At 41.1% G+C, this 22,103-nt stretch overlaps 1 protein-coding gene across 1 annotated transcript; it reads right to left on the bottom strand.

Moving 5' to 3' along the window:
* Positions 1-254: 254 nt before the first annotated feature.
* On the bottom strand, positions 255-21,901 carry LOC143283049 (T-complex protein 1 subunit beta-like). Its single transcript, XM_076589054.1, has 16 exons — positions 21,791-21,901; positions 19,951-20,019; positions 19,395-19,460; positions 18,325-18,436; positions 16,723-16,799; positions 15,736-15,848; positions 14,356-14,482; positions 13,223-13,298; positions 11,023-11,123; positions 10,385-10,512; positions 8,029-8,132; positions 7,161-7,268; positions 4,663-4,803; positions 3,652-3,755; positions 2,859-2,958; positions 255-1,073 (listed from the first exon to the last, which is right to left on the bottom strand). Exons 1-16 carry the CDS (start codon positions 21,791-21,793, stop codon positions 901-903), a joined length of 1,602 nt encoding a protein of 533 aa, XP_076445169.1. The 5' UTR covers positions 21,794-21,901; the 3' UTR covers positions 255-900.
* Between the last annotated feature and the right edge of the window lie 202 nt (positions 21,902-22,103).

The raw sequence follows: 22,103 nt of genomic DNA on the forward strand, positions 1-22,103 counted from the left end.
CACAGAAGTGGTACACAGTGTCACTTCAACTTGTTTTTGTTTTTCTTTTCTTTTTTTTTCTTTTTTTTTCATATTGTTGCTCAGATCCATCAGTAAAACTTGATGACAGTTGTTTTTCTCTTTTTTTATATATATTTTCTTGTTGCTCAGATCCATCAGTAAAACTTGACAAATGCGCTTGTTCATATTGAAATAAACATGAAATAAGAGATAGGCACAACGTAGTGCTTTCACACCGCAAAACACCAAGTATAAAAACTGAAAGTTGTTTAATGAAACCACAGGCTGATCGGTGTAAGCAGTACAGAATACACAGCTGTATCACAATCATACAGTTTCATCCACCCTCTCCCTCTCCCTGTCCCATCCATCAGGATCACACTTTCAGCCAGTACCTCTCACACACTGATGACGCTTGTTTGATCGTTAATCCCACAAAACCTACTTTACCTCACCCCACCCACCCCTTACCTCCCATTCAAGTACAACCTGAGATTTCATGATGATTACAGCATGCTGATTCCATCATACCCTCACTACTACAGTTGTAACTGACAACGATTAAAATTTCTTTAACAGCCAGGGAAAAAAAAATGTAAAGAGTATATATTTTAAAAGAAACTGAAAACTTGAATAACAAATGGCTCAACAATAATATCTGACAATAAATTACAACCATACAGTTCCTTCCTGACTGATCGGAGTGGTTCAAGTGAATAGAAGGAATTCTGCCTTCGAGAAAAGAACATTAAAAAAAAAAAATGAAGTATAGCGCTGGTTCTTCCTCAGACTCGCTCCCAAGGAAGAAACGTCCACAAAAGGGGAATGAAAAAAAAATGCAGGCAGCTAACACACAAGATGACTGATCACACAGCACGCTATGGAAGAGAGATGGGGGGATTAATGACAGCGGTGGTCCTGTGGTCGTTGGCGCGGTGCTGACCTGATGATGTTGTCCACACGCAGGATCATCTCAGCGGCCTCTGCCCCGCTGACCAACACCTGGCGTTTCACCTGGAACGACTCTGTGATGCCCAGGTCATCCATCTTGCCGGTGTCCCCAGCCTCCATGTCTGAAACAGACACAAACACGTCATGGTGTTGTAGATACACACACACGTCATGGTGTTGTAGATACATACACACGTCATGGTGTTGTAGATACATACACACGTCATGGTGTTGTAGATACACACACACGTCATGGTGTTGTAGATACACACACACGTCATGGTGTTGTAGATACACACACACGTCATGGTGTTGTAGATACACACACACCCACCCACCCTACAAGTCTGAAACAGACACACAAGTCATGGTTTATAAACACACACCCTCCACATCTGAAACAGACATTTCATGGTGTTATAGACACACACCACCCCTCTGTCTGAAACACACAAACATCAAGGTGTTCTAGACATACTCCCCCCATCCATGTCAGAAACAGACGCAAGCCATGGTGTTACAGTCAGGTCAACTGTCTCACTCACACACACCCTTCCTGTCTGAAAGAGATATGCACCATGGGTATACTGCCAGGTATTCTGACAGAGATATGCACCATGGGTATACTGCCAGGTATTCTGACAAACACACCGTCACTCCTTAACTGTACTTGTACCATCTCTTTTGGATTGTACTGATTTATATGACAGAGTCACACTATAAAACACAGCACCTGTCAATGTCAAATCAGTGTTCAGTGGAACACGAACATGTGTCCCGAATCTGTGTCCACCAGTCCTGGGTTGTGTTTGGTTCAGTCTGCAACTCGTGCATGACCACAAAGCCAGTCCCAACTATGCTGGGATGTCTATGGAATTTTGACAAAAGACAGACTGAAAATGGAGGAGCACATGCTGAGGAGCAGCTTTTCAGCTCTTCAAATCAAGCTGATCAACCAATCAAGGTGGGCCACAAGCAATGATATAACCACTCTCCGCCAGAAGTTCCTCCCATTTTTAATACTGAGTGGGAATAAAAATTTCCATCCACCAACCTTCACTGACTTCAGGTTGTGATTTAGGCTGTAGCTCTTACTGAGATACTGCCAACTGTGGATTACACACCTACCCTTTCACTCCATTTCAGCATTAGTTCCCCTTTTCCTTTGGAACTATCAAGTGAGGTTACATCTTTTTTACTTCCACTTGATAATATTCTATTGATTTGCAAGTTGTCTGCCTTGAGCTGCGATTTGAAAGCACCCTACAAGAGTGCTTTATCGATGGATGAAAATCAGGGGATGACCAATTATCAGCTCCTCGTTCAAAAGAACAAAAACAATTCATGTTGAAGAAAAAAAAAGACTTTTTTTTCTATTTCACAAATGCCTGAAAAAAGCAGCTGTGGTGTTGTTGCTAAGCATTTTCAATTGTACACAGGAACACACTAGTGATGTCATGAGCATTCATTGCCAAACTTGTTGAATATTAGTAATCATGCACTGGGAGCACACTATGGACAGTTTGTGTTCAAAACAAACCACCAAGGAAATCCACTGGGAAACGGAGAAATGTTTGGCATTGTTCAAGGAATTTCATTATCAATGCTGAGGTTAAAGATCCCATAGCCTTTTACAGCCATCCAGACACTGAATTTATTTCCACACTGTCTTGGGTTCAGCATGGAAAGTCAGTGTCCAATCCTTCCCTCGTTTTAACCTTGCCCAAACTTGAGCCAGGTACCCATTCACACCTGGGTGGAGTTAGGAAAATCAGAATAACGTGTCTCTCCCAAGGACACAACACCATGCCCAAACAGGGCCTCGAACCCTGATCACAGGTGAACAGGATCAGAATTACCAGAAGAAAAAAGCACAGTAAAGGCAGCAGCGTGAAGACATGACTCACCCAGCCCTACTGTCTTCTTTCCCTCTGTGTGAGCAGCCCTCATCCTGGCCACAAGGTCGGCACTGTCGTAACCCGCATTGTCTGCGATGATGGTGGGCAACTGAAACACACAGACACGCCATCACCGATCCATGCACACTGGAAACTTCAATCTTAAAAACAGTGATGAAGCCACCATGCTGTTTCTTGCCCATCTTTCAAAGCCTCTTTGAAAACACATTTATTTCCAGCCATTCAAATCGTTAACTAGTTTGTCTTCACTCTAAAAGTTTTATTTTAATTTCTATTGTTACTATTTTCAAACATGCACATATTTATATACTTTGAGCAGCCAAAGTGCGCTTGCATGTGATTGTGTGTCTGTATCTAGTGTGGAGTGGGTGAGAGTTGTGGGTTGGAGTGGGAGGATTTGTGTGTGCAGGTGTACTGCGTGATTTTAGTATGCATATGTAGTTGTACTTTTCATTGTAAACGCCCAGGGGTTTTGTATCATTAGATATGTGCCAAATGTCCTCTGATCATAATAATAATTATTATTATTAACTGCAAAAGAAACAAAACAAAAAAAACAACCACCACTTTGTCACTGATTACTGGGAATAAACAGAGACCGGTCTGAGATATGCTGAGGAGAAAAGCTGGAGATGTATTCTGCCAGAAAAAGTGAGTCATTTGAGAAAACAAAAAATTAACAGCAGCCGATCAAATTCAACACGTCCAATTTTCATGTCAACATTGTCATTTGTAAGCACTGTTTCAATGGCGACGTGAACAGAGAGGGGAGGTAACTGACCATGCGGAGAGCTCTGGCGAAGGCCTCCATGGCGATGGCCTCCTTGCCGGGCGTCTTGGCAGCCAGCTGGGACACTGCCTCTGCCATCAGCATCTCTGAACAGCCTGCAACACACAGTGGAATTGGAACACCTTTGTTGCTGTTCTTTCAATCACACTCAAGTCACACACATGTTTGCCATTGCCTGTCCACAGAGCACTCTGTGGGTCGGAGGAAAGGTATTCTAGGTTTTATGTCCAGTAACACACACAGGTGACTGTAGATATCTATTTAAAAGTATTTACTTCCATATTTGAATATCACCATGAAAGAAAAAAACTGTTTATGAAAGGAGGGGGAGTTAGTATGGGTGAAAGTATTTCCACATCATAACGTGCCGGCAATCTGGCAATTTTTTTTTTTTAATCCTTTATTTCACTGTATTTCAGTATAAAGATAAGCAAACTTTTTAGTGTTATAAACACCAGTCACTCCCACCTATGGCACTCATCCGTGTTCTGCAAACGGCTGAGTATCCTAACTTCTAGGTGCAGTGCTCCAATTAATGAGCACGTCTGTGCATTTCTTCATCGTTCAAGGTTATGTTAAATGTCCCATGGCCTTTTACATCAACTGATGCAGGGAATTCACATTCACTGTGTCTAAGACTCAGCTAAGAAGGTGGAGCCCAATCCTCTCCTTCTGCTGTTCTAACCTTCCCCAACCAGTCAGGTACCCACTGATGCCTGGGTGCAATGAGGAACAAGAACAACTGTTTTATTTGACAAAGGCTTATGGGGCCCATCTGTCAAAGGGGGGACATAAAAATAAAGTGGACGTGGACATGCAAAATTAAGTACAATATCTGAGAGAGAAAATATGTATACTGATCCACAAAATCAGTGTTGTCATGGGTGGAGTGAGAAAAGTCTTTCCTAAAGACACAACCACCATGCTGAAACAGAGCCTGGTGGACAGTGGATCAGGAAAGCAAACAAGAAGATGAAGAAAGTTGTAGTGTTGGTGCCTCACCCCCGCCATACACTGTGCGCGTCTCCTTGACAGTCTGGGCCAGCACACACAGGGCATCGTGCAGAGAGCGGTCAGCCTCGTCCAGGATCTGCTGGGTCGCTCCTCGCAACACGATGGTGCATGCCTCGCCCAGTGCCACACCTGTAGTACATACATCATCATCATTAACAACACGATAGTGCATGCCTCGCTCACAGACACACCTGTACACACATCATCATTAACTCGCTTGGGACGACAAGTTTTCTCCCTTGCTTTTCCCCACAGACGGCCCATTTGTAAGGGTTTGGAAAAAAATTACAAAAAATACAAATACTGTGTAAGAAAATGAAACTTTCAGAACTGGTTTGTTACGAGTTGAGCTATTACATATAAAAAAAAAAATCAAATTTCTCATCTTATTTTTACAGTTTTGCCATATGTAGAAAATACTGTCAATTTTTCACCCCGAATCACCATACCCATGCTCACTTTCTGCATTAAATTCGCTTTCTTCTTCGTCATCATCCACCTCTTCAATGTCCGACCCTTCAGTTTGTAGCATTTCAAGTACTTCGGCAACTCTAAAACATTGCCGTCACTGCCTTGTTCGCTTCACAACATTCTGAGAAGAGGCCGCTTTGCTAACAGGCTGGCACGCGAGCAGACGACCGGTCAGTGACTTTGTCAGCGTTTGTGCGAGACAGGCCACCCAACCCAGACTAACCAATCATACTGTTCGATTGTGGAGTGACCCAGAATAGCGCACTCTGCTTGGCTAATCACAAAATCATGTGTACAGCGCATGATGGAATTTTACTTTCGGGGAATGCTATTCCGAATACGTTTTGTGTAGGAATGCGTGAGCATTCCTTCGTCTGGAAAGAGTTAACAACACGATAGTGCATGCCTCGCTCACAGACACACCTGTACACACATCATCATTAACAACACTATGGTGCATGCCTCGCCCAGTGCCACACCTGTAGTACACACATCATCATTATTAACAACATGATAGTGCATGCCTTGCCCAGTGCCACACCTGTAGTACACACATCATTATTAACACGATAGTGCATGCCTTGCCCAGTGCCACACCTGTAGTACACACATCATCATCATTAACAACACTATGGTGCATGCCTCGCCCAGTGCCACACCTGTAGTACATACATCATCATTATTAACAACATGATAGTGCATGCCTCGCTCACAGACACACCTGTACACACATCATCATTAACAACACTATGGTGCATGCCTTGCCCAGTGCCACACCTGTAGTACATACATCATCATTATTAACAACATGATAGTGCATGCCTCGCTCACAGACACACCTGTACACACATCATCATTATTAACAACATGATAGTGCATGCCTCGCCCAGTGCCACACCTGTAGTACATACATCATCATCATTAACAACACGATAGTGCATGCCTCGCTCACAGACACCTGTACACACATCATCATTAACAACACGATGGTGCATGCCTCGCCCAGTGCCACACCTGTAGTACATCATCATTTTTAGCAACATGATAGTGCATGCCTCGCTCACAGACACACCTGTACACACATCATCATTAACAACACTATGGTGCATGCCTCGCCCAGTGCCACACCTGTAGTACACACATCATCATTAACAACACGATGGTGCATGCCTCGCCCAGTGCCACACCTGTAGTACATACATCATCATCATTAACAACACTATGGTGCATGCCTCACCCAGTGACACACCTGTAGTACACACATCATCATTATTAACAACATGATAGTGCATGCCTTGCACAGTGCCACACCTGTAGTACACACATCATCATTATTAACAACATGATAGTGCATGCCTTGCCCAGTGCCACACCTGTAGTACACACATCATCATTATTAACAACACAATGGTGCATGCCGCACCCAGCGCCATGTCATCATTGTCATCATTAACACTATGATGAATACCTCTCCCAGTCAAACATCTGTATACACATCATTATATTAATTTTTAACTTCATCATCATCATTACTACCATCATCAACAATACAACAGTGCATGCCTTGCCCAGTGCCACACCTGGATATACATCATCATCTTCATCATCAACATCGTTATCATAATCACCAATACAATGGTGCACACCTCGCCCAGTTCCACACCTGGACATACGTTGATCATCATCGCCGTCATCAATAATACAATGGTGCACGCCTCACCCAGAGCCACAACTGTACACTTTCTTTCCAGTCATCATCTGCTTCACCACTGTCATCATCATCATAATCATCATCACCACCATCAACAGCACACTGAGGCCCTCACAACACATAACTCCACTTCTCCCTTTCCCATACAGTTGACAATCAGTGAAACAAAATACTTCCGACACAAAACCAGACAGTGTGACAAGGTAGGAGAAAGGTGCACAGCCAGGTGCATCTTGCAACGCCAGTGGTGACTGTTGAACATGAGTATGACAAGGTGGACAGGAGAGAAATGGTAAGCACTCACCTGAGAACTTGAGCAGCTTGTCCTCCCCGATCATCACCTCTTCAATCAGGTCACATTGACCCAGTTTAGTTTTCTCTGGGCAGTCAAAGGTGGAGGTGATTTCACCACCTGCACAGAATAATAGCAAACGTAATCATACAGCACTGAATCTTGCGCAGAGAAAAATCAAAACGCTTTCATACCAGACATTCACACACATGTATAACTGATTCAAAGCTTATTAATACATATAAACAAAAACTGCAGACTGGAAGCGGGGGTGGCAGCGACTATTCTGGATAGAGGTAGGTTTTCAGATGAGACTTGAAAGAACTGTGTGCAAGGATTTGACAAAGCAAAAGGGTAACACACACTAAGCAGAATGATTCTTTTCAAGTGATAAAGGGCTCTTCTAAAGCTCAAAAACAACTCAGAACAAAATCTGGACAATGCAACTGTTTCTCATATTCTGGGTCAGTTTCTCCTTGAATGTGAAAATATCAAGAAAAAAATAGCTGTCCTCACACAAAGTAATACACACACTAATAATGTTCTGTTGCTTATCACAGAAAAAGGAAACTAATCTGCATATGCAGAAAAAGGAAACAAAATCTGCATATGCTAAGATCCTTCAGAAAAATAAATGAAATACCAGTTTGTCTATCAATGGGACATTTGACACAGAGATCCCTGCCCCATACCACATCAGGCTGCAGCATTAGCAGCAACACCACTTCATTGCATACAACTGACCAACAGCTGGTCACAAAGCACAAGCTTTATCTTTCTTTTATTTCGCACAATGACCCAAAATAGAAGTGTCCTTGTGACTCAGTTTTGTTTTGTTTTTCACTGAGTAAACCTACAGTGAACAGACAGAAGCACTGACCTGTGACCAGAGCCAGACGCTCCACTCCCTCAAAGTCGGCGTGTTCAATGGCCATCAACCCAGCATCGGCAAACAGCTGCTCCGGGTAGTTGTAGATCAGCTGCCTGTCATACACACCAAGCACCACATGGTTATTTCCTTCCTCACACACACCATGCACATGGTTATTTCCTTCCTCACACACACACCATGCACATGGTTATTTCCTTCCTCACACACACACAATGCACATGGTTATTTCCTTCCTCACACACACACCATGCACATGGTTATTTCCTTCCTCACACACACACAATGCACATGGTTATTTCCTTCCTCACACACACACACCACGCACATGGTTATTTCCTTCCTCACACACACCATGCACATGGTTATTTCCTTCCTCACACACACACCATGCACATGGTTATTTCCTTCCTCACACACACCATGCACCACACAGTTATTTTTTTTCTCACACGCACACACCATGCACCACACAGTTATTTCTTTCCCCATTTACACACACCATGTACATGGTTATCTTATTCCTCACACACACCATGCACCACAGTTATTTCTTTTCTCACATACACACACCATGCACATGGTTATTTTATTCCTCGTACACACCATGCACCTACGGTTATTTCTTTTCTCACATACACACACCATGCACATGGTTATTTTATTCCTCACACACACCATACACCACACGGTTATTTCTTTTCTCACATACACACACCATGCACATTGTTATTTTATTCCTCGTACACACCATGCACCTACGGTTATTTCTTTTCTCACATACACACACCATGTACATGGTTATTTTATTCCTCACACACACCATACACCACACGGTTATTTCTTTTCTCACATACACACACCATGCACATGGTTATTTTATTCCTCACACACACCATACACCACACAGTTATTTCTCTCCTAATTTATACACACCATGTACATGGTTATTTTATTCCTCACACACACCATACACCACACAGTTATCTCTCCTAATTTACACACACCATGTACATGGTTATTTTATTCCTCACACACACCATGCACCACACAGTTATTTCTCTCCTAATTTACACACACCATGTACATGGTTATTTTATTCCTCACACACACCATGCACCACACAGTTATTTCTTTTCTCACATACACATAGTATATGAGGTAATATGTGCACGTGAATGGGATGGGCATGGTGTATTTATGTCCAAGTAATTGTGTTCAAGTGTGCGTGTGAAATAAAAATGCAACTGTGTATTTCATTATCACAATGTTCTTGTATATATATTCATTTTGTTGTTGTTGCTTTTATTTTGCTTGTGTTTCTCTCTCTCTCTCTCTCTCTCTCTTTCTGTATTTTTTCTCTTTTTTCTTTTTTTTTTCCTTTCTTTTTCATTGATGGCTTGATGTAAAAAAGCAATCGTTGACTTATTCAATTTACCATCATGAAATAAAATATTGATTTGACTTGACCTGAGACACATACATGCACAACACAATCAACAGTTCCAAGCAATAAACCACTCACCCCTTTCCCTTCCATCCTGATCACTCTCATCTACTGTCACACTACTTTTATTAGCACCCTTGTATGCTGACATGGAAAGCATGGAGCTGTTTTATACCAAACACTTGTGGCCCCCAGATTCCACTCCGTCCTTCACATCCACTGTCAAAATATTTCCATTCAGACTGGTCACTGCTCTTTTCATTTCTTTTTTTTAGTCTGTGTGTGTGTGTGTGTGTGTGTGTGTGTGCGCGTGTGTGAATTTGAAATGTGGATGCATTTGTGTTTGTGTGTGTGTCTGCGTACAGTTTATGTGCACCCATAAGCAGGCACATGTATAAGCATGTCACAGAAAACCAAGCGTGTCTTGTTATTGTATTTTGCTACCCTGACATTTATGATTTCAACATATACCTATAACAACATGTAGGGTTCTTGTAATATAAGCAATCTATAAATCTTCATTTTAGTTTTTCTTTTTGTTTTAATAAGAAAGTGGCATACACAGGCAGGAAAGGTCTGATCAAGTAACAATATAATTGGTGAAGTAAAATAGGAAAGAGTGATCTGGTAACACAAATAACACTTGTCCAATCAGATTCCTTCTGTCAATAAATTACCATCTTCAGTCATACTACACTCCGTCTTAGGAACTGTCTTCCATCTGTTCACTTTTAACTTGCTTATGATTCCAGGTTACAAAGCGCAAATATTTTTACTCAAATCTGACCCGTGTTTTATCACCTGCATGTGCCCTGTTTATGAAAACTAAACTATGCGCTGCAGTGTCTTGTAAGCCAAAAAGTACTGTATGTGTTCCCTTGTTTGCACCCTGACACTGACCTGTTGATGAAGACGTTACAGCCGTGTTTGATGATTCTGTCCACCTTGTCCTTCATCTTCTCCTTCTCCGCCACTTCCAGTTCTGCCACCTTGGACACTGCGTCCACACGCACACGCGACCCAAACACCTGAAACACACATGGTTTCAGGTTTAAATCTTTTGACTTCAAAATCTAAACTGTATCACAACTGGTGAGCAAACAATATTTCTTTTCATTATTCATAAATGAAATTCTTTACGTCCAATATGATTTTGTTAATCTTACTCAAATGTACAAATACACAAGCATACAGATTCAGTGATATAATCATCAAAAATGATCCTTTACTGCAGGGAGTTTAGTTGTTCTTGTTTCATTTTTTCAGTCAGTCTGGCTTCAAGTGTTGAAACTCATAACAGATAAATAGTTACCTGTTTCAACAGATGCTATGATCCACTCAAGAGATAACAGATTTCACGATCCACTCAGAGACACAGACAGAAAAACACACACACACACACTCTCTCTCTCTCTCTTTTTCAAAATGGTATAAAAGAAAGATGTGAACAACAGCCCATTTTATGTTCAGAAATGGCCCACTTTACATGTGTACAGTCTCAAGCATAACCTCCAACATGAGTGGAGGAGAGCACTAACCTTGATTTTATCTGTGTCCATGGGGGTGTTGGCGATGAGGATCTTGCAGTTCTCCATCTTCTTGGGCTGGTTCACCCCCACCTTCTTGTCCAGCAGGAACCCTGACCACACACACCAACCATACATCTCAACCCTACACCCTGTACTACATCATGGACAGACAGGAACCCTGACCACACACACCAACCATACATCTCAACCCCACACCCTGTGCTACATCATGGACAGACAGGAACCCTGACCACACACACCAACCATACATCTCAACCCCACACTCTGCCTCATCATGGACAGACAGGAACCCTGACCACACACACCAACCACACATCTCAACCCCACACCCTGTACCACATCATGGACAGACAGGAACCCTGACCACACACACCAACCATACATCTCAACCCCACACCCTGTGCCACATCATGGACAGACAGGAACCCTGACCACACACACCAACCATACATCTCAACCCTACACCCTGTGCTACATCATGGACAGACAGGAACCCGGACCACACACACCAACCATACATCTCAACCCTACACCCTGTGCTACATCATGGACAGACAGGAACCCTGACCACACACACCAACCATACATCTCAACCCTACACCCTGTGCTACATCATGGACAGACAGGAACCCTGACCACACACACCAACCATACATCTCAACCCCACACCCTGTACCACATCATGGACAGACAGGAACCCTGACCACACACACCAACCATACATCTCAACCCTACACCCTGTGCTACATCATGGACAGACAGGAACCCTGACCACACACACCAACCATACATCTCAACCCTACACCCTGTGCTACATCATGGACAGACAGGAACCCTGACCACACACACCAACCATACATCTCAACCCTACACCCTGTGCTACATCATGGACAGACAGGAACCCTGACCACACACACCAAACACACATCTCAACCCCACACCCTGTGCTACATCATGGACAGACAGGAACCCTGACCACACACACCAACCATACATCTCAACCCCACACCCTGTACCACATCATGGACAGACAGGAACCCTGACCACACACACCAACCATACATCTCAACCCTACACCCTGTGCTACATCATGGACAGACAGGAACCCTGACCACACACACCAACCATACATCTCAACCCTACACCCTGTGCTACATCATGGACAGACAGGAACCCTGACCACACACACCAACCACACATCTCAACCCCACACCCTGTGCTACATCATGGACAGACAGGAACCCTGACCACACACACCAAACACACATTTCAACCCCACACTCATGGACAAGTCTCCAGTTCAGACAGAGCAATTCTGTTATTTACATACCCTGCCATCCTCCCCTCACCCCCTCCTGCCCAGAGAATCTCGCTTCTTCATTTCAATGAGCAGCTGAGCAGTTGAAGTGCTGGACTTTCAAATAACTTTCAAGAGAGTCCTAGGTTTGAATCCCAGTCACATCGCCTAGTGGCTTAAGGGCGGAGATTTCTCCCATCTCCAAGGTCAACAGATGTGCAACCCTGCTAGTGCCTGAACCCCTATTCTATGTAACTGCATGCAGATCAACTGCGCACACTGAAGTTCCCGCTATCCAAGTTAAGTGTTTCGTGGGTTGTGCAAACGACAACATACCCAGCATGCACACCAAGAGTATGTCACAGTCATGGGAACAGCTCACTTGAACATACAAGAAAGAGTTTCAGTCCATTACCAGCACCCTCGTGTTCTTTACCATGTGTTATATGATCTACTCTCAAACAAGTGTTTTCAAAAGTGACCTTTCTTGTTTAATTTATTATGTTTCGCACTCATGTCTACATTGGTCCTAAATTCTCTCCTTTGTCAGGTTAGCCTTGATTTACATTAAAGCTCAACATTGGATTCTTTATCAACCCCAAATATAAAGTGTTATGCCACATGACACTGCTGGCCATCACTGCAGTATGGTGAAATAACTAACAGTAAATGCAGACATGTGAGAGAGACATGCGGTGAACTATTCATTTGTGATGCAATTTACAACTGATAAAAAAACAGACATCAATAACAACAGATTCCATTATCAACACAAGATCTGCTTTCTCTCTCTCTCTCTCTCTCTCTCTCTCTCTCTCTTCACACACACACGTATACACACATACACACACACACACTAAAACATGATGCCAACACGAGGATCAGTCTCACCTTCGTCCAGGTAGGAGTCCCTCAAATTGCCACCCAACTTCTTGATGATCTGGATGGCATCCAGGTTACCACTGCCCTGTAACACAGACATTCACACACACACACATGGTTAACTCACCTTACATGTAATACTGTCACATCATACACAGCACAGCAATTCACACACACATGGTTATTTCACATCACATTACACAGTCACATCACACACAGAAATGCCATTCACATATTCATGGTTACTTCACATCACATTACACAGCCACATCACACACAGAAAAGCCATTCACACACACATGGTTACTTCACCTAACATCACATAGTCACATCACAAACAGCATAGCCATTCACAAATTCATGGTTACTTCACATCACATTACACAGTCACATCAAACATAGTACAGCCATTCACGCACACATGGTTGCTTCACCTTACATTAAATAGTCACATCACACATTACACATCATTCACACACACACAAGGTTCCTTCACATTATATTATGTCACATCACACACAGCACATCATTCACATACACACTGTAACTTCATACTACATTATATATAGTCACATAGCACACAGCAAAGCCATTCACTGAAACATGTTAGTATCTTCACCGAACATTACATACACCACATACAGTACATCAGTTTACATACGGGTTACTTCATCTTACATTATGAACTGCTATTTAACACATAGCACATCCATTCACATACACATGGTTACTTCACCTTTATCACATACTGTCACATGAAAAATAATAATGATAAATAATACTGTCACATCACACACACCACAGCCATTCACACACACATAGTTACTTCACCCTATATTATATACAGTAACACCACATTCTCCAATAGATTGCTATCTTTACTGCTTATAGCCTAGCCCCTAATTTCCAGTCTTTCACACTGACGGCAACCATTTCAATTCTCATTGTTTGTATGTGTATCTTTCTTTTGTCTTTATTCAAAGCTATACCACACATGCCAAGATGCCACTAAACAGGAAAATAGAACTGTAGTTCATAATAGTACAATCCTACAGTTAACTCTAGTTCTACACACTCATCATTTCTGACGGAGCCCCAAACAAAAGCAGCAGCGGAATACTAGCAGCGAGTTCCCATCTGACCTTCAGCCTGAGCACAGCGTCGACGGCCAGAGTGGCAAAGTAGTCCTTGTGCTGCGTCAGGATCTTGGAGCTGAGCGTGGTGCGGGCAATGTTCATCAGGTCCTCACGGAACTTCTTTGCGTCTTTCCTGAGACACACATGTCATACATGTCAGCTGTGATAAACATATTTCTATACTAAGTTGTTTTTTTTGTCTTTCCTGCCCCCCACACACCACACATGTCAACTGTGACAAACACATTTCTATGTAAGTTTTTTTGTCTTTCCTGCCACACACATAAAATACATCAAATATGATAAACATGTTTCTATATTAACTTTTGTGTGTCTTTCCCGCCACACACATACAACACACATGTCAAATGTGATAACATGTTTCTACATCAACTTCTCTGCGTCTTTCCTGCCACACATATAACAGGTTTCTATATTGACTTTTTCTCATCTTTCCAGACACACACACAACACACATCAACTGTGATAAACATGTTTCTATGTTAATTTTATATTAACTTCTTCGTGTCTTTCCTATTGCACACACAACATAATGTCAAATGTTTCTTGTCCCAGCAGCTTGGAGTTCCCTAGCAATGAACCCCAATGTGACTGGTGTGTAGTATGGGGGGGAATGTTCATATTTTCATTTCAATGTTTTTCACAATTCTTGATCATAATATTAATTCTCAAGTAGTGTGCCTTGAGGAAAAATATTTCAATAGCAATACAAATGAACTATTTGTTTTTAATGGAAATTGCAATATAAATGTATCATCTCTGAATAAATCAATTTTATCACAGAAGCTGACAAAAAATCTTAGCAGCATTCCCATCACACGCTCAACACAAGATTATAATTCATAAGTAACTAGTTGTAACAATTTCTTCCACACTGTTACAGCACAATTAAAAATACTTGAGTTGACCACAAAATTATACTGAAATATCTATACTGGAGCTGGCACTATGATTGACAACACATGCAAGACCTGTAGCAAACTGAACAAACTAAAAATGATGAAGGCTACACGGTATACAGAGTGGTGGCCTAGTGGTAATGCGTCCACCATGGAAGGAAGCAAGAGAACCTGAGCGCACAGCATCAAATCCCACACTCACCAGTATTTTCTCCCCTCCACTGGACCTCGAGTGGTAATCTGTACGATGTTAAACCCAACTCTTGTGAGTAACATGTACTTAACGCACATAAAAGAACCCACAGCAACAAAAATCCTCTTCAATAAGAAAAGAAGTACGCTTGCAGGCAGAAAAAAAAGAAGAAATAAATTAAAATAAAGGTGGTGCTGCGCACTTCAGCGACAAGCTCTTCCTTGATATGATACATCAACTGCACCATTCCAGCATTGGCTGAAGGCCACATACCCATTGTCATTGGCACTGGCAACCAGAGCACGTCGTGCCTCATCCACAGCTTTCCGCCAGCCAACGATCACTGTCTGAGGGTGCAACTTCTGACTCACTAGGCTCTCAGCCTCCTGCACACACACACATGAAACACATATACATGTATATAAACACACACACACACACACCGACCACACACACACACACTCACTCACACACATACAGACACACACACACACACCACCGACACACACACACTCACTCACTCCATATCACAGACACGTACACACATTCACACCACACACCAGACACATGCACACACGCATGAACAGACAAGCATACCACACCACACACACACACACACAAACAACCACACCACACAAACATTGTCATTTTAATCTTCTAGTTCTACAACACCATTCATCATCACAACTGCATCTCTGTCACACTCTCACGAACACAGTCATTCTTATCCTAAACACATCCCATTCACAAGTCAAATGACTTCCCAAAAACAAAGAATACAATCAGTATCCAAGACACACTCAAATGCAACACTTCAGCCTTCTTCTACAACACAAAATCAGCTCCGTTGTCCTGTCCTTTGAAATGGCCTTTGCAGGAAAGGTTTAATGAAGGTCAGACGTAACAAGACACAACCTCAACAAAGCCATAAACTTTTTCTGTGAGACCGTGTTGTGAACTTGTCTTGACCATGGATCATTCACATGACAATTGTTTTGCTTTGACACTGACCTCTGACCATTTCCAAAGCCTTCATAAATGTCATCATGGCTGTTTGCTTTAACCAGTTAGATGAAGATGGGTTCAACAATATGATCCCAAACATGCCCAGAAAGGGCACACACGCGCGCACACACACAAGGACCCACAAAACCCTCATTCTATCTCTTCCCTAACTTCATCGTTAAGGGTTAATAAACAATGTCAGTGCAGGAACAGACCAGAGTCAATCCTCTGACAGGACAGCAATGGACATGTTACCTTGAGCAGTTCACAGGCCAGAACCACAACAGATGTTGTTCCATCCCCCACCTCATCATCCTGCACCTTGGAAATGTCTGAAAACACACAGGTCAACACTTTGTCATCTTCCTGCTCCATCTTAATATCTGCACTATCCACAAACAGGAATGCCCATTTCAAAGTGACAATGGTTTATGGCTGGGCTTGTCAAGGGAACATAATAAAATAATGTGTGTTGAGGGGTGTGGGAGGTGTTGGTGAACTTTTATATAAAGATTCTTTTAAGAATATTGAGGCTCACAGTCATTCTCTTTGTGTGAAAAATGCAACTGTTGGTGTTTCATTCTGAACTTCTTGAAGATTGTGAATCTAAATGTGATATCTCTTTAACCCCTAGGCTGCCTATATGACGAGATAACTCGTCATGGAAAGCATATACGCTTCGCTGCCACAATGACGAGATAACTCGTCATCAAAATATTCTGACTTTTCCCTGCTTTGCATTCAGTTCGTTGACAAAAATGCTGGTAGCTTTAGCTTGGGGAATCTTTCTAGATTCTATTCATAGCTAGAAACACCATCTGCGTCATAAGGCAGTCCTTTATTTGAACGTTTTGGTTGGGTTACTGGCCGCAGTCTTTGCCTGGCTCCTCTCCTCGCTCGCTCAACAAAATGTCGGACTGACTCCGTGCTCAAGACATGCGATCGTGGCGAACTGAATCAACCAAGATTACTTTCTTTTGCTGATGCTCAGAAAGAACTGAAGCATAAATTCGAAGGAGAAGACAGTGGTGAACATTTATAGGACGATTTGATTGAAAATAAAGAGAGCAATCAAGAGAGCGGCCAAGTGAGTGATGCCGGCTGTTCAGTTCTAGCAGACGACAGAAGTCACCAAATTTTTAGCAGTGTGGGCTATTTTCTTGGCACAGCCAACACAGTCTGATGAGAACTGGATAAAGTGACTGTGTTAGAGGGGTGAAGAGGAGGGGGGTGGAGACTGAGGGGCGTGGCTTCACATCCATATCATCACTCGCAGAAGTCACAATGCATTATGTATCTATTTCTTTTTCAGTTTTTTTATATTGTGGTTGTTCTAGTATGATTTTGTGTGTGCAGATATCCATTTGTCTAGAAAATATGACATTTTAGTGCAAATTACCTGACTAATGTTTGTAATGAACAAGTTGAAAATGTGACAAAAAACAAAACACTGATTTCAAAACAACAGCATGTCACTAAAAATACATAAAATGGGAAAACATCATGTGTTTTGTATTCTTTATTCATTTCCCTTTCAGAAAATATATACTTTTATGGGTCTTTCTCCAATAACAAAGAGCACATAATTTTTTGAAAATGTATACCCGTTTTTTGTGGAAAAAAAACCCTGGCAATTACTGAATTAGATTTCACTTAAATCTTATTTTCCTGGCAGCAAAAGGGTTAATAAGTGTGATGTTTTAGAGAACTTGTTAAAACTGCAGTGGTGACCAATGTCAATTTTCATGTCTTAAACTGACAATAAAGACATATTGTTATGTTTTATATATAAAAAAAAATCTATAAAAAAAAAAATCATAAAACTGAGGCCCAGACACACGGACGTGATCCACTCACCGACCAGAACCTTGGCAGCAGGGTTGTCTACACCAATGGCTTTGAGGATGGTGGCGCCATCGTTGGTCACTTGCACAGTCTCATTGCTGGAACTGCTCTGTAAAATTTTGTCCTGACACACAAAAAAGGCGCAGTTTCACCATCTGTTGTAGCCAACTTAGGTTAAATATGTTGACAGTATATATACACACACATTATTTTACCATATATATATATATATATATATATATATATATATATATATATATATATATATATATATAGTGTGTGTGTGTGTGTGTGTGTGTATGTGTGTGTGTATAATAATTATAAACAGTCCTGATGTCCAGACTGCTCTTCTTAATGAATTTTATGGTACCATTTTTTGGCTCAGCACCTTTAAAGTAATTAGGTTGTGTGTGTGTGTGTGTGTGTGTGTGTGTGTGAGAGACAGAGAGAGAGAGAGAGAGAGTGTGTGTGTGTGTGTGTGTGTGTGTGTGTGTGTGTGTGATAGGAGTGTTTGATTGAGGGTAAAGGGAAAGAGGTATTTGTGTGTGTGTGTGTGTGTGTGTGTGTGTGTGTGTGTGTGTGTGTGTGTGTGTGTGTGATAGGAGTGTTTGATTGAGGGTAAAGGGAAAGAGGTAGTGTGTGTGTGTGTGTGTGTGTGTGTGTGTGTGTGTGATAGGAGTGTTTGATTGAGGGTAAAGGGAAAGAGGTATTATCCAAAAGAACCTTCACTACAAGGGAGAAATCTTGTTTCCATGTCACTACAAAACAGACCACAGAATGACCATCCTAAAAATAAATATAAAAATTTTGTACCCATTAGATCTGAACAGATTTTCTTTTTTTAAATGCAACTGATGACTGAATTACTGTTATTCGTTTCTCTTGAAAGGACTTGGCAATAATGACAAATCACTTGTCATGCTAAACCAACAGGTAATCTAAGTGTATAACATTAACAAGCACTCTTCTCATCCATATGAAATAGTCTGTCTGAATCCAGTGTATGTCTCTCAGTGCACCAGTAACATCAAATCACAAAGAATATTTTCTTTTAAAATCTCTATGAACAAAAACTGACTTACCATTCCTTTGGGGCCCAGTGTGCTCTTGACCAAGTCTCCAATGGCGATGGCACCCACAAAAGAGGACTGAAAGAAATGGTATGAGTGAAGGGGTAACTGAATTAATATCATTCAGGAAAATATGATGCTTTGCAATGATATGAAGAAATATAAAGGTATAATGGTAACTGAATTAATATCATTCAGGAAAATATGATGCTTAGAAATGATATGAAGAAATATAAAGGTATGACTATATGATCATTATGTATAATATAAATTTACAGTATCAACATAAGACTTTTATAATGTATAGTCACAGTATCAATATAAGACTTTTATTATTATGTATAGTCTACTATTCATGTAACAACACTTTTTTTTCAAACATATAATAATTCTCATATTCAACAGAACCACAGACACATTCAATAACATTAAATTGTAATTGTGCCCCACTAACAATCTGCATGTTGACAAGTTTTCTCTTTAAGAAAAATAAAATCATGAAAAAACACGACAAAAGGATAAGAAGCAAGACAACCAACCAAGCGCACAAATCAAACTGCTAACTCACCATACGAGCAGTCTCAGCCTTTTCTTCTTCAGCCCCATAGCTGAGAATCTGAACTGGATTCAAAGATACCTGCAATTTTTTAGGAAAAAAAAATTAATAACATTTAAATTACCCCCACACTTTCAATTTTACTTCTTTTTGATACATTCTACATAATGATATAAAATATATGAAAAGTATAGATTTAAACTGAAATAACTTCAACCTCTCCCTCCATACATTTCAACAAAATAATCCCAAATTTTTATATTACTTCAAGAAAAATCTTAAAAAAATAAACAAACTTTAGTAAACATCTGTTTATTTCCATGCTTGTATGTAACATCTTTTTGCAAACATCCACTTATTTCCATGTTTGTACATAACTCTGTGTGTGTGTGTGTGTGTGTCACTGTATGTGTCACTGTGTGTGTGTGTCACTGTGTGTGTGTACAAACATGTGTATCCCTCTATCAAATCTGTATGTACAATAAATGAGGCACTTGCAAGAGGAGGGGCAGAAACTTTAAAGTGTTCACAAGTGTGTACAGTGAGTGTACGTTGGGATGTGAAGCAAATCATCAAATGATCACTGAAACTTCACAAAGTGATGCACTCTCAATACATTGACTCTGAACAGTTCACACGCACCCGTGTGCACACACACATACACGCACACATACACACACAGAATGCATGTATACATTTCATTAGTTTGTTTCAAATGTAAACAACATTAATAAGTAATACTGTTCTGAAAAGCAGTTTCATTGTGACACTAACAGCATCTACATTATACTGGCTTTGTCAAAGAAAATATTCAACGTAGTTTTTTTACACAACTGTTATCTTTAGACAGCCAAGCAAGCACATAGAGTACTGAAAAGTTTGCTACAAGAGAATTCACATGTCACAGCTTGAAGAATTCTCCTTTGACACTAAGATACTAAATAGGAAAGCATTGTCTGGTCAAGCATTTGGAAAGCAAGGGAGTTGGGAGAAATATTAACTTTGCACCTTAGATCTTTGGAATCTTTCTATGTAATACTAATACAGTAATAGTATGAATTCATACAAGTAGTACTGAGGTACAAAGAGATTACCTGATGAGCTTAACTTTTTGTTTCTCTCCAGTGTATGCAGATAAATTTTGCAAACACTGTGCACTTTGAATGAAAGGATTGATTTTTTGTAAAAATTGAGAAATCGCATTAATTTATTCACATGGGAAGAGGTATCCCTGAGTGTTGATGGATTAGATGGGCCCTATGGGGTGAATGGGTTTGGGTAACTGTTTATGAAAAAAGTAAAACTAGTTAAAAGCTTTAACTTTAAGTTTAACTTGTTTAAGTGGTGGTTATACTTTTTGTCCTTGTTATTACTGGTCCATGTGGGCTGAGTATAAAGAGATTTGCTTAATTCTTACTGCATTTGCTTTAGTACAGTGTATACTCCTTTACTATGGACCTCATTAATTTTTAGTTTTTACTGGGACAGTGGCATTGTTAGAGATAAACCATAAAGTAGAAACAAGAATAAATTATTGACGAACTAATCAGTATCATTCACAGTAACTCGATGGCAGTGTACTGCTCTGCCCGGTATGGGTTTGAAAACAAAAAATCGTCTGTGGAACACAACCAGTACTCGTGCTAATTCGAGTCAAAACATGTACTGGTCGTCTGAAGCCGGTTTGAGGTCTGCCATGATCGCGATCTTAGTCACAGCTCGCATGGCGACCACGTGCAAACAGTCCCTATCACTTCGTTCCCAACTCCAAAAAAAACGATTGGGTAAATGAAGACTCTATTGACACATTATTGCTATAGATTTTACAAAAGATCAACAAAGTATTTCTTACCATTTTGAATGAAATTCCCAAATTTAGTTCGGTGACTGTGGTGGTGCCTGTCGATGGAACTTTACAGAAGATTCCAAAGCTTTGATGACAAGTCTCGCCAAATCCCGTGGATTGGTTAGTGCAAAGTAAGAACCGAAAATGAAACGCAACACAAGGCGTTTGGTCCAGTATGCGCCAAAAAGACTAATCACGATTTTGTCCAGAACTTGTGGTATTTTATTGCCAAAATGGCCCTGTCCAGTCTTAGATAAATGCCGTGTGTGTTCCACGTATCTTCCACCGCTATTGCTGTGAACACATGCATCTTGGTAGT

Source organism: Babylonia areolata, chromosome 6 (assembly GCF_041734735.1).
Source record: "Babylonia areolata isolate BAREFJ2019XMU chromosome 6, ASM4173473v1, whole genome shotgun sequence".
Classification (NCBI taxonomy): Eukaryota; Metazoa; Mollusca; class Gastropoda; order Neogastropoda; family Buccinidae; genus Babylonia; species Babylonia areolata.